The sequence below is a fragment of the Camponotus vicinus genome, unplaced genomic scaffold (assembly GCF_025532165.1).
Source record: "Camponotus vicinus isolate PSW18456_S1 unplaced genomic scaffold, iyCamVici1.0 SCAF_11, whole genome shotgun sequence".
Classification (NCBI taxonomy): domain Eukaryota; kingdom Metazoa; phylum Arthropoda; class Insecta; order Hymenoptera; family Formicidae; genus Camponotus; species Camponotus vicinus.
Window position 1 is genome coordinate 5,269,942 of NW_028141947.1, and position 13,210 is coordinate 5,283,151.

Genomic DNA, 13,210 nt, shown 5'->3' on the forward strand with positions numbered 1-13,210 from the left:
TAAATCGGCGACATAACCGGAATCGGCCAAACGCAGCTCTGGGCCACTATGGTGCAAGCCAATCAAAATCGATACTTCCGGGAGGTGGGGTATTGTTTCTTCAGGTATTTAGCACCTAAACTAACTTCTCAATATTCTAGTCCACCAATCAGAACGCCACCCTCCACTTTACCTGGCCACGTCCACGGCGCCAGGGGCCGAGTGGTGGGGGTTTGTTTTGACGCACCATAGGCCCATATCTACTTATATGTAAGAATAAGTATAGAGGAATAGACATGTAATAAGAAAATAAACCGTAAAAAATTGTTCTACAAATTATTTTAATTTTGTGTAAAATTGTATATCCTACAAAAATAATGATATCAAAAAAATTGCGCTAAGTGAAAATAAAAACTTATAAAAATATTTTAACCAAAAAAAGTTATACAAAATAGTTGTTTTAATTTTCTACATTATATCCTAGAAAAATGATGATATCCAAAAATTACGCTAACTGAAAATAAAAACTTAAAATATTTTAACTAAAAAAAATTGTACAAAATAATTGTTTTAATTTCCTACAAATAATATTAAAAAGTTGCGCCAACTGAATAAAAATTTTCACTATAAAATATACATTTCTTTTTTATTTCCAATATTAAAAGAAAAATGATATTAAATGAATTGTAATATATCTATTATAAAAAATCGTTGAAAATATGAACTATCATATACATTGCAATAATCATATGCATATATCCTGAAAAGTTTAATTGAAAAAAAAAAAGGAAATGATAATACAAAACACAAAATTAAAAATTATTAAAAAAATTAAAAATTAGAAATTAATAAAAAAAAAAAAAATTTATATAAAAATTAAAAATTAATACATATAAAAAAATTTTAGTTAAAAAACTTAGCGCTGCTAATTTCATTAGCACATTATTCAACGTAGCAGCGCTATTTTGCAAATACATACAGGGTGATTCTGAACAGACGTTTGTCTTTAAAAAGATAAATTGTCGAGTCTATTCTAAGACGATTTTCCCTTTACCAAAATTGTCTACGAGGCTTAGTTTTTAAATTATTAAATAAAATAGTTCGCGAATTACGGAACGAGTACAAGAGGTAGACAGGGACGGCGCAACTCACCGTCCGATACAGGCGATCATGTGGGGCGCGCGACGCGATCAGCTGATTGCTGCACACGATGAGTGTAACAATCAGTGTGTGTGTGTGTGGGGGGGGGTGTATTTATGCACGCGTATCCACACATGCACCGTACTCTCTCTCTTTCTCTCTCTTTCTCTTTCTCCCTCTTTCTCTCACTCTCTCACTCACTCACTCACTCACTTATTCTTACCTTAATAATGAGATTCTTCATACTGCTGATAAATAGCAGTGCCCAGTGTGTTGCACGATAATAATCGTCGTCGACGAGACGTCGTTTCTTCAACACGCAGTCTGACACAAATAAGCGAAGTTTTTTCTTTCATCACTTTCGACACTTTTACAAATTTACTCGCGCACTTAATCACTCACGATTGATAAAAGGAGGAATTTACCAACGGTTACGGTACGAATTTAATAAACGGTTAACGCATTTAATTATTAATTACACACTCGATTAAAGAAACGCGTTAACAGAACGCGATACTCGATGCAAAGCGCGCGACGACCGACGACAAGCAGGTCAGGTTAGTACTAGCGCGTAATGCTACACGTTTATGTTTGGCAGCGCTAGAGGCGCTAGTATTAACCTGACCTGCTTGTCGTCGGTCGTCGCGTCGCGCGCTTTGCATCGAGTATCGCGTTCTGTTAACGCGTTTCTTTAATCGAGTGTGTAATTAATAATTAAATGCGTTAACCGTTTATTAAATTCGTACCGTAACCGTTGGTAAATTCCTCCTTTTATCAATCGTGAGTGATTAAGTGCGCGAGTAAATTTGTAAAAGTGTCGAAAGTGATGAAAGAAAAAACTTCGCTTATTTGTGTCAGACTGCGTGTTGAAGAAACGACGTCTCGTCGACGACGATTATTATCGTGCAACACACTGGGCACTACTATTTATCAGCAGTATGAAGAATCTCATTATTAAGGTAAGAATAAGTGAGTGAGTGAGTGAGTGAGAGAGTGAGAGAGAAAGAGAGAGAGAGAGAGAAAGAGAGAGAGTACGGTGCATGTGTGGATACGCGTGCATAAATACACCCCACACACACACACACACACACACACACACACACACACACACTGATTGTTACATTCATCGTGTGCAGCAATCAGCTGATCGCGTCGCGCGCCCCACATGATCGCCTGTATCGGACGGTGAGTTGCGCCGTCCCTGTCTACCTCTTGTACTCGTTCCGTAATTCGCGAACTATTTTATTTAATAATTTAAAAACTAAGCCTCGTAGACAATTTTGGTAAAGGGAAAATCGTTTTAGAATAGACTCGACAATTTATCTTTTTAAAGACAAACGTCTGTTCAGAATCACCCTGTATACTGTTTTTTACGCGGACTTAGCACCTTTTTTTACCTTTTTTTTAAAAGGGTAATTTTTTTAGGGATATCACTCTTTTTTGTACTATATGTTAAACATCTTTAAATAAATGAGCAAAGAACCCGCCACCACCCCCGTCATATTTCATTAAAATTCGATGGTCCTCTTTGCTATCTATATAGATATTCAGATCCTTCAAACTTCTTTGCTATTCTTATTGCAAAAATAACGGATAATTACAAATCAATATGTCATTAGAAATCTACATTTATTATTCACAATTAATACTTATAAATCCATTAATGAATAATCGTTGCTTTGCTTATCTAATTTATCATTGAATATATAAATGGAACGGAGAAAAAGTGAGTTATTTAATTCTATTTTTAATAGTAAGGATAATAAAGACAAATTATCAAGAGACACGGTAGTGTTGGCAACTTACCTAAATATTTTTTCACAGTTCATAAATAATGCAGAATATGAAGCAGTCTTCACGAAATTATTGTTGATACATTACAACATTCTTTTATATGGGACTGATCGAAAGGGTTTTCTATCATTTTTATACAAATATTTTATAACTTATATTATACATTTACAGTTCCAGAAACGAAAAAGAACCAGCAACAATTAATGATAATGAAACTCACAAAAGGTAAGCAATGATTATTAATAATATCTATAAAGATATTTTATAATATAATTTATTATTTTATATATTTTATTTCAATCTTTTATTATAATCTTCTATTATATATGTTTCACGCATGATACTGTTTAACTTTTATTTAAATGTCTTATTATAATTCATATATGTATTATACATACAAATACATATAATTACTCATCGCAATAACTAATGATTGTTATAATACATATATATTACTATATGTTGCATGCGCAATACAAATGCATTATAATAAAAAATTAAAATAGACGATTAAAATTAAAACTAACCATTAGTTGTTGCGATACGTAACTATATGTACTTCTGCGTATAACACATATATATGTATTACAATAAAAGATTAAAATAAAGGTTAACCAAGTATTGTGTGTGCAACTCATATGCATTACAATAAGGATTAAAATAATAAAATATATAAAATAATAAAATATTATAAAATTTTTTATAGAAATGATAGATAACAATCTATTATTTCATTATAAAAATGTTTTATAATCTATTTTAATATTTTATTATCTTAATCTTTTATTATAATGCATATGTATTGCACATACAGTACTTGGTTAACTTTTATTTTAACACTTTATTGTAATACATATTGTAATACATATATATAATAAAAATATAGAAATATATAATAAAAATAGATGACAAAGAATTAATTTTTATTTTAATCTTTTATTGTAATACATAATAGAAGTGAGGGTGAAGAAAGTGTTTGAGGCCATAGGGGCGGAGGTAAAGATTGAGTGGATTAGGAGGATTAGGGGGAAAGAGGGGGGGGAAGGGGAAATGGTGGTGGTAAGGCTAGGAAGCAGGGAGCAGAAGAGACAGGTGATGGAGAAAAAGAAGGAGCTAAAGGGGAAAAAGATCAGAATAGATGACGATCTAACGTGGGCTGAGAGGAGGATGAAATGGAGAATTGGGGAAATAGCGGAGGAAGAAAGGAAAAAAGGCAATAAGGTATGGACAGGGTACGGAAAAATCAGAATCAATGAGTGTTGGTGGAGATGGGATGAAGAGGAGGGGAGACTTAGGAACTGGAAGGGGGAATTAAGGGGAGAAGAAATGGATAAGGGGAAAGGAGAGGTAGTGAATGGGGAGCTGAAGATGTTAGAATAGATTATGTGGGGGAGAATAGAGATGAAGGGGGAAGAAAAACGAAGAGGAAAGAGAGGGAAAAGGATAGAAGTGAGGGCGAAAGAAAAGGAGAGGGAGGGAAGAAAGGGGATAGAGGAAGAGAGGGGTGGAAAGTAGGCTTCTGGAATGTAGCGGGGGTAAAGAATAAGGAGGAAAGGTTTTGGAAAGAAATTAAGAGATGGGAGATTGTAGTAATGGTGGAAACTTGGGTTGATGGGAAAGGCTGGGACAGGGTAAAGCGGATGTTACCAAAGGGTTATAGGTGGGAGAGACAATTAGCGAAGAAAAAGAGTAAAAAAGGAAGACCGATGGGGGGGATAATTATTGGAGTAAAAGAGGAGGGGGGAGTAGTCTCGGTTATTGAAGTAGAGGAAAAAGAGGAAGGGGTGTTGGCAGTAGAAGTATGGGTGGGCGAAGAAAGATGGAGGATAGTAGGAGTGTATGTGAAGGGAGATATGAAGGAAAAACTAGAAGCGTTGGAGGGATGGCTAGAGGAGCAGGAGGAAAGCAAATGGACAATAATAGGGGGTGACTTTAACGCGAGGACGGGGAAGTTGGGAGGATGTGTAGAGGAGGGCGAGGAGGAAGGAAGAGTAAGAAAATCAAAAGATGGAAAGGTTAATGAAGAAGGAAGGAAATTGATAGGGGGACTAGAAAAAAGGGGATGGGGAATACTGAACGGAATGGTGGAAGGGGACGAAGAGGGGGAATTTACATATATCGGGGGAAGAAGAGAATCAGTGATTGATTATGTGGTAGGGGAGGAAAAGGTAAGGAAAAGGGTGGTCAGGATGGAAGTAGGGGATAGCGTGGAGTCGGATCATCATCCAGTGGTAGTATTTTTAGAAGGAAAAGGAGAAAGGGCAAAGGGGAGAGGGTGGGAAAGTAAAGAAAGAAGGGGGGGGAGATGGACAACAGGAGGAGGGGAAAAAATAAGAGAGGAGATAGACTGGGAATTAATGAGAGATAAGGGAGTTGATGAAGAGCTGGAAATGAAAATAGGGAAGATAGGAGAGAAATTGAAGGAGGGGGAAAGAGAAAGTGGGAGGAGGAAAAGGGTAGGATGGTGGGATGAAGAATGTGAGGGTAAAAGGAGAGAAGTGAGGAGAACATTAAGAGAGTGGAGGAAAAGGGGGGGGGGGAGGGGGAAAGGTATAGGAAGGAAAGAGCAGAATACAAGTTGCTATGTAAAAGGAAAAGAGAGGAGGAAAACGAGAGATGGATGAAAGAGGCGCAGAAGGTAGGGACGGAAGGGGAGGTATGGGGGATAGTTAATAAGGAGAGGAAAAGGAGAAAAGGGGTAAATGAGGAGATAGAAGGGAAAGAATGGAGAGAGTACTTTATGAAGTTGTTAGGAGGGGTAGAAAGTAGGGTGTTAAGAGGAGGGAAGGGAGGAAGGGCAGAGGATGGAGAAGAGGATCTGAGGAGAAGAGAGATAAGGTATGTTGTGGAGAAGTTGAAAAAGGGGAAGGCGGCGGGGGCGGACGGGGTGCCAAATGAGGTATGGAAGTGTGGGGGCGAAAGGATAGATGAATGGATCTGGGGCTTCTGTAACAGGGTTTGGAGGGGAGAAGGGTGGCCGGAGCAGTGGAAGGATGGAATAATTGTTCCTTTAGTGAAAAAGGGGGCAGGAGAGAAGGTAGAGGACTATAGAGGGGTAACGTTGATGCCAACGCTATACAAAATATATGTGGGGGTGTTAACGGAGAGGTTGAAGGAGGAGATGGAGGAAAAAGACATGGTACCTCAGAATCAGACAGGTTTCAGGAAGGGGATGGGAGTAATAGACAATATTTATGTTTTAAATTTTCTGGTGAATAGGCAGCTAAAGCGGAAAGGTGGAATGGTGGTGGCGACGTTTGTGGATCTAAAGGCGGCGTTTGACTCAGTGGACAGGGAAGTGTTGGTGGATGCAATGAGGGGAAGAGGGGTTAGGGAAGGATTAAGGATTAGGATAGAAGAGGTATATAGGGAGACAAGGAGTAGAGTGAGGGTAGGAGAGAAACTAGGAGAGAATTTTTGGACAGCAAGAGGAGTGAGGCAGGGATGTCCAATGAGTCCGTATTTATTCAACCTAGTTTTAGCGGATGTGGAGGAGGTGTTGAGAAGGGGCGGATGGGGAGGGGTGAAATTAGGAGAGGAAAAAATTTATTGCTTGGCATATGCGGATGACATGGTGCTGTTGTCAGAAAATGAAGAGGGGATGGCACACATGTTAGGGAAATTAGAGGGGTATATGGATAGGAAAAGGTTAGAGGTAAATGTGGGGAAAACGAAAGTTATGAGGTTTAGAAAAGGAGGAGGGAGGAGGAAGACGGCAAAGTGGAGATGGAAGGGGAAAGAAATAGAGGAGGTGAAGGAATTCACATATTTAGGATATAAGATGCAAAGGAACGGAGGACAGGAGGCGCATGTGAAAGACAGGGTAAGGAAGGCAGGGGCAGTGATAAGACAGGTGTGGGGGATAGGTAAAAGGAGGTTTACGGGAGATTGGAAAAGAAGAATTTGGCTGAGTGAAAGGTTGGTAGGAACGGTAATGGAGTTTGGTGCAGAAATATGGGGGTGGAGGGAATGGAAAGAGGTGGAGGCAATGCAGGAAAGATGGATTAGGTGGACGTTAGGGGTAGACTGGTGCACACCGGGGTATATGGTAAGGGAGGAAACGGGGAAGGAGAAGTTTAGGATAGGGACGGGGAAAAGGGCAGTAGGATTTGAAAAGAAGCTGGAAGAAGGGAGAGGTGGAGGCTTAGCGAGGAGATGCTTTGAGGAAGTGAAGAGGAAGATAAGAGAGGGAGGGGAAATTACAGGGTGGGAAGAGGAGAGGAGAAAATTTTTTGAGGACAGGGGAAAAGGAGTGAAAGAGATGGAGGAGAAAAGAGGAAGGGGAGAAGAGGTATATGATGGATGGGAGCAGAGGGATAGAGAGATGCAAAAGGAGGAAAGATGGGAAAGGATTAGAGATTCAAGGTACAATAGATGGTATGGGGAGGTGAAAGAGGAGGGAATACCGGCATATTTGGAAAAGGGATGGGGGGAGAGTAGATGGAGGAGGGTGATAAGATTTAGGCTGAATAATGAGATGAGAGGAGCGAGATACTGGGAAACAGAAGAAAGGAGGAAGTGTAGGCGATGTGGGGGGGGGTGAGGAGACATGGGAACATGTACTGGGAGAATGTAGAGGAGAAGGAAAAGAGGGGAATTGGTGGGAAAGAATGGAAGAGATTTTGGGTCAGGAAGGGGATGGGGAATGGTGGATGAGGAGGATAGAGAGTGAAAGAGAGATGGAAAAGGGGGAGCAGGGAGGAGAGGTGGAAGGAGAGGGTATGGTGAATGGAGGGGAGTGTGTGGAATGAAGGAGAATATGTGGAGTATGTGGGACCGGAAGTCGAAAGTTAGGGATAGATCTCTCTCTCTTAGATAGGTTAGATAGGGTAGTTTGTAAGTTAGAATGTAAGGCAGACATAAGCCGAGGATAGTAATAAGTTAGTAGTAAGCAAAGCGAGCGGTTGTCGGATAAGCGTTGTCTTCCCTGCGCGGTGAAGTACAGCATAGGCGTTAGGTTTCCGCTGTACGATTTACGGTGTATTTTTAGTTTTATTTTAGTTTATTTTTATTTTTTCCATATTTCTTTATCTCTATTTACACCTTGATATTTTGTATTATATTGTATTCATTTTATTTTTGTTTTTATCTTATATTTTTATTTTTGTATTTTCTTTTGGTTTAGTTGGATTTGCATGATTCTGTATTTATTCTGTGAAAAGGTTGTAAGAGGTTCGGGTACGCTCCTCGGAAAAGCGCCTTCAATCCCCAAGGGGACGAATAAAGATATCTAATCTAATCTTTTATTGTAATACATAATATAAAAATATTTTATATTGTACAATATATTTTATACATTTCTATTTTCAGATCTAACGAAAAGGAAAATGAAGAAAATCCTAAAAAGTAAGTGTAACACATTATATTATTAATACATATGCGAAAGAAATGATAGATAACAAGGGAATAAAAATTTATTTTACTATTTTTATTGTAATTCACTTATTGTAATTACTTATTTTTTATTGTAATTCATATTTGTGTTGCACACACAATACATATATGCATTACAATAAAAGATTAAAATGAAGATTAATCATTTATTATCTATCATTTCTACTATCATTTCTAAACATATTTTATAATATATATTTTATATGTTTCCATTCTTTCAGAACCTACAATATGGAAGAAATGGAGCCAGAAATTGAATTGTCGTCCTTTTTACGTGTTGAGGCTGAAGCGGCTTTAAAAGAAAATATAATACTTAAAAAAAAAAATACAAAAATTAATGGAAACACAAAAATTAATGGAAACACAAAAAGAATCGCCGCCACCAACGATGGCATCACTACCACCGCCACTGCCGCCGTCAACGTCGTCACCGCTGCCATCGCCGTCAGCGTCGTCACCGCTGCCACCGCCGCCGTCGTCACCGATAACGACAGCGGGGCAAGTAAGAGGTAAATAATTTTGAATTATATAATTGGCACGTTAATTATAAAGGAATCAGCTAAATGAATCAGCTATGTTAAAAGTTAATAAATCTATTACATTTTCAGATTTATGAATTTAACATTGCCCAAAGTATTTTTAGCCTTCTATAGAATTAAAATTTTTATTTTCATGAATTTTTGTGTCGTATAAATTATATTTTACAAAAGAAATTTTTAATTCACAAATAATTATTTTTATATTTTAAAAGGCTAAAAGTATTTTGCGTAATGTTAAATTCATGAATCTGAATGTACATATATTAAAATTAGATTTATTAACTTTCAATATAGTTAATCCGTGCAGTTCTTCTTTAAATATTATATTCAAATAAAATAACATTAAAATATTTCTTTTATTGTAGAACAACCGCGTGCACGATGGGCTAGAGCGGGACGGTCGAGAGGACGAGCCCGAGACCGAAGTTCCAATCCAAGAACCTCAGCCCGTTATAGAAATAATATTTTTAATTTTTATTAATATTTAAATGTGTATGCGTGTGCGTGTGTGTGCGTGTGTGTGTGTGTGTGTGTATCATCATACATAGAATATTTTTTATAAATGTGTCTTTTTGTTTTTTCTTTCTATGCTTTGCATAAACTACTTTTTATTTTTCATTTCCTTTTGCAAAGCATAAGCTATTTTTAATTTTGAAAATTTAAATATTCTATGTTATGATGATATAAAAAGATGTTTGTATGTGTGTGCATGCGTGTGCGTGTGTGTATGTATATCATCATAGCATAGAGTATTTTTTCTTTCTATGCTTTTGCATAAACTACTTTTCATTTTTTTCATTTTTAATTTTCTTTCGCAAAGCATAAGTTATTTTTAATTTTGAAATTTTGAATTTCAATACTCTATGTTATGATGATATAAAAATATGTTTGTGTGTGTGTGTGCGTGTGTATATGTGTGTGTGTGTGTACATCATCATACATAGAATATTTTTTTTTATAAATGTGTTTTTTCGTTTTTTCTTTCTATGCTTTGCATAAACTACTTTTTATTTTTAATTTTCTTTTGCAAAGCATAAGCTACTTTTAATTTTGAAATTTAAAAATTCTATGTTATGATGATGTGTGTGCGTGTGTGCGTGTGTGTATCATCATACATAGAATATTTTTTATAAATGTGTCTTTTTGTTTTTTCTTTCTATGCTTTGCACAAACTACTTTTTATTTTTCATTTCCTTTTGCAAAGCATAAGCTATTTTTAATTTTGAAAATTTAAATATTCTACGTTATGATGATATAAAAATATGTTTGTGTATGTGTACATGCGTGTGCGTGTGTGTATGTAATATCATCATAGCATAGAGTATTTATTTTTTCTTTCTATGCTTTTGCATAAACTACTTTTCATTTTTAATTTTCTTTCGCAAAGCATAAATTATTTTTAATTTTGAAATTTTGAATTTCAATATTCTATGTTATGATGATTTTTTCTTTCTATGCTTTTGCATAAACTACTTTTCATTTTTAATTTTCTTTCGCAAAGCATAAATTATTTTTAATTTTGAAATTTTGAATTTCAATATTCTATGTTATAATGATTTTTTCTTTCTATGCTTTTGCATAAACTACTTTTCATTTTTAATTTTCTTTCGCAAAGCATAAATTATTTTTAATTTTGAAATTTTGAATTTCAATATTCTATGTTATAATGATTATATCAATTGCAATAAAATGAGCATTATATTTTTTCAATGCCATTGCTAGAGCTGTGATGACTATACCAGAACCACTACCTATTTCTAAACAAATCACAGGTTTCATCGCATGCAGAATGTCTAAATCTTCTTCCAAAGCATCTATTAAAAGATACGAATCCTCAGAAGGATCATAAACTGTCTTGAGTTCTTCATCTGATAAATTAACTACTGGAGTTTCCATAATTTACGGTGAAAGTTGTAAGAAATTTCTTTTATAAAACTTGCAAAGTAATCAATGTTAAGTAATAACAATCCGCTGCTTCAGCTCTATTTGACATATCCTATAACAAAGAGAATAGTTATGCATAAAAAATAATACTCTTCGCAACTTTTGTACGCAACTTGTAGTACATGATAGAAGCACAATTTTTTATAACATTCCAATAATTATATATGAAAATTGAAAATGATTTTCAAAATGCTCAAGAATTCTTGTAAAATAGGTAACAATAAGATATATATGTTGCTTGTGTAAGTAAATCGCAATTTTTTATCGTTACAATTCGATGAATAAACATATATTTTGCAATAAATAGTACGTACTGTGAAAGAAATATAAGAATAATAAATATACGTAAATTAATTAGTTACATTTAAAATTATTGTTGTTTCTCAGCTTCCACTTTGGCTGGCTCTTCCTTATCCGACTCAACAGTAGTACTACTATACACAGAACTATTATCTAAAAGTGTTTTTCTCTTAGCAGTGCTCTTTTCGATAGCTTGATGAATTTTGTTTAATCGCTCTTGAGTGGTTTGTAAGATGTTGCTAACAATAGTAATTTTGTGCTTAACATTAATAAGTTTCTTTACATAAGAATCTGTCTCTAGCGGATATTGTAGTGCGTCGTTAATTCTCTGAAGTTCCTCTGTTAAGGATTCAATCCGCTGCTTCAGCTCTATTTGACATATCCTATAACAAAGAGAATAGTTATGCATAAAAAATAATACTCTTCGCAACTTTTGTACGCAACTTGTAGTACATGATAGAAGCACAATTTTTTATAACATTCCAATAATTATATATGAAAATTGAAAATGATTTTCAAAATGCTCAAGAATTCTTGTAAAATAGGTAACAATAAGATATATATGTTGCTTGTGTAAGTAAATCGCAATTTTTTATCGTTACAATTCGATGAATAAACATATATTTTGCAATAAATAGTACGTACTGTGAAAGAAATATAAGAATAATAAATATACGTAAATTTGCAAGAAGAAACGCGAAAAATAAATGTTACTATTATTGCATGCGCGCTGAACAGAAAACTTGACGTCACCTTGTGGCGCGAATTCTCTCGTCCAGTTGATCCACCGTAGGTTTCAAGAGACTCATAAGACCTTCCGTTAATGCATCCCGCGTCGGATTTTCGCAAAAGTCATCTATCTTGTCGTCGATAGATGTATTGTCACTCGCTGTGTCCACGTCCATGTTATAGCTGTAGTGAAGTAGACACTACCGTGTCTCTTGATATATATATATATATATATATATATATATATATATATATATATAATCTGAAATAATAATATAGATACAATCTAATCTAAATATATAAATGTTATATGTATATTATTATTTTATATAATTACCTGAAGTGACACACTTAACCTTTTACAACATATTTATAAGCACCGTTAACGCCACAGAGCGCTACTAACGCTGCGTCGCGTGAATCACTGCTAGCGCATTCTTGTGGCAGACGTTGGAAACGTATTTCTGTATATTCTTTGTTACGTTAAGAGGAGTTGACGATGACCATGACGACGTTTCTTAATCGAAATTTTCACATTTCAGACTTTGCATCATGATATCTCCGTTTACAGAGCACGTAGCGCAAAAATAAAAACACTTTTATTATTTAATTTAAACCCAAGCTATCGATTAATTCTACTAAGAACTCGATCCGTTGAGCGGTTATATGAGAAATAAAAATATCGAGTTATACTCTCAATCCGACTCGCGTAATAATACACGGAGTGCATTTTTTTGCTTACGCTGGGACTTAGCAAAGACACTACCGTGTCTCTTGAACACGGAGTGCATTTTTTTGCTTACGCTGGGACTTAGCAAAGACACTACCGTGTCTCTTGATTGTGCCATGTGATTTATTAAAAATCAAAGATTATGAAAGATCATGAGTTTCAAACAATTAATAATATATATTTAAAATATTAATAATACATATTAAATTTATAATAACAATTTATCATATAAATATATATATATATATATATATATATATATAATATACAAATATATATATATATATATAAATATATAAATATATATATATATATATATATATATATATATATATATACAAATATATATATATATATATATATATATATATATACACAAATATATATATATATATATATATATATATATATATATATATAAAGTTGTTATTATATATATATATATATATAAATATTAAAGAATTGTAATATGTTTTATAAATTTTTAATTTTAGATGTTATTTAAATATTAATATGCATTATTATATCTATATTATACCTATAATAAAAATTTAATTCAAGATAATATAATTAATAAATATTAACATATAAAGTTACAAATATAGAACAAATCAAATACAATTTAAAAAATAAATCAGAATACAATTTAAATTAGATAATA

General features: G+C 34.3%; 1 protein-coding gene and 1 long non-coding RNA gene across 3 annotated transcripts; one reads left to right on the forward strand and one right to left on the reverse strand.

The window, feature by feature from the left end:
* The first annotated feature begins 2,892 nt into the window (after positions 1–2,892).
* LOC145961641 (uncharacterized) lies at positions 2,893–8,641 on the forward strand. Its single transcript, XR_014435668.1, has 3 exons — positions 2,893–3,138; positions 8,224–8,259; positions 8,529–8,641. It is a non-coding gene; the product is annotated as an uncharacterized LOC145961641 (long non-coding RNA).
* On the reverse strand, positions 8,446–12,309 carry LOC145961640 (SNAPIN protein homolog). 2 transcript variants are annotated; one of them, XM_083082068.1, is made up of 4 exons: positions 12,157–12,309; positions 11,844–12,030; positions 11,153–11,473; positions 8,446–10,842 (listed from the first exon to the last, which is right to left on the reverse strand). In XM_083082068.1, exons 2-3 carry the CDS (start codon positions 11,993–11,995, stop codon positions 11,161–11,163), a joined length of 465 nt encoding a protein of 154 aa, XP_082938194.1. In that variant the 5' UTR covers positions 11,996–12,030; positions 12,157–12,309; the 3' UTR covers positions 8,446–10,842; positions 11,153–11,160. The 2 variants fall into 2 exon arrangements, with proteins under 2 accessions (XP_082938194.1, XP_082938193.1); XM_083082067.1 differs by having other exon boundaries at positions 11,844–12,081; positions 12,157–12,308.
* Positions 12,310–13,210: the final 901 nt, after the last annotated feature.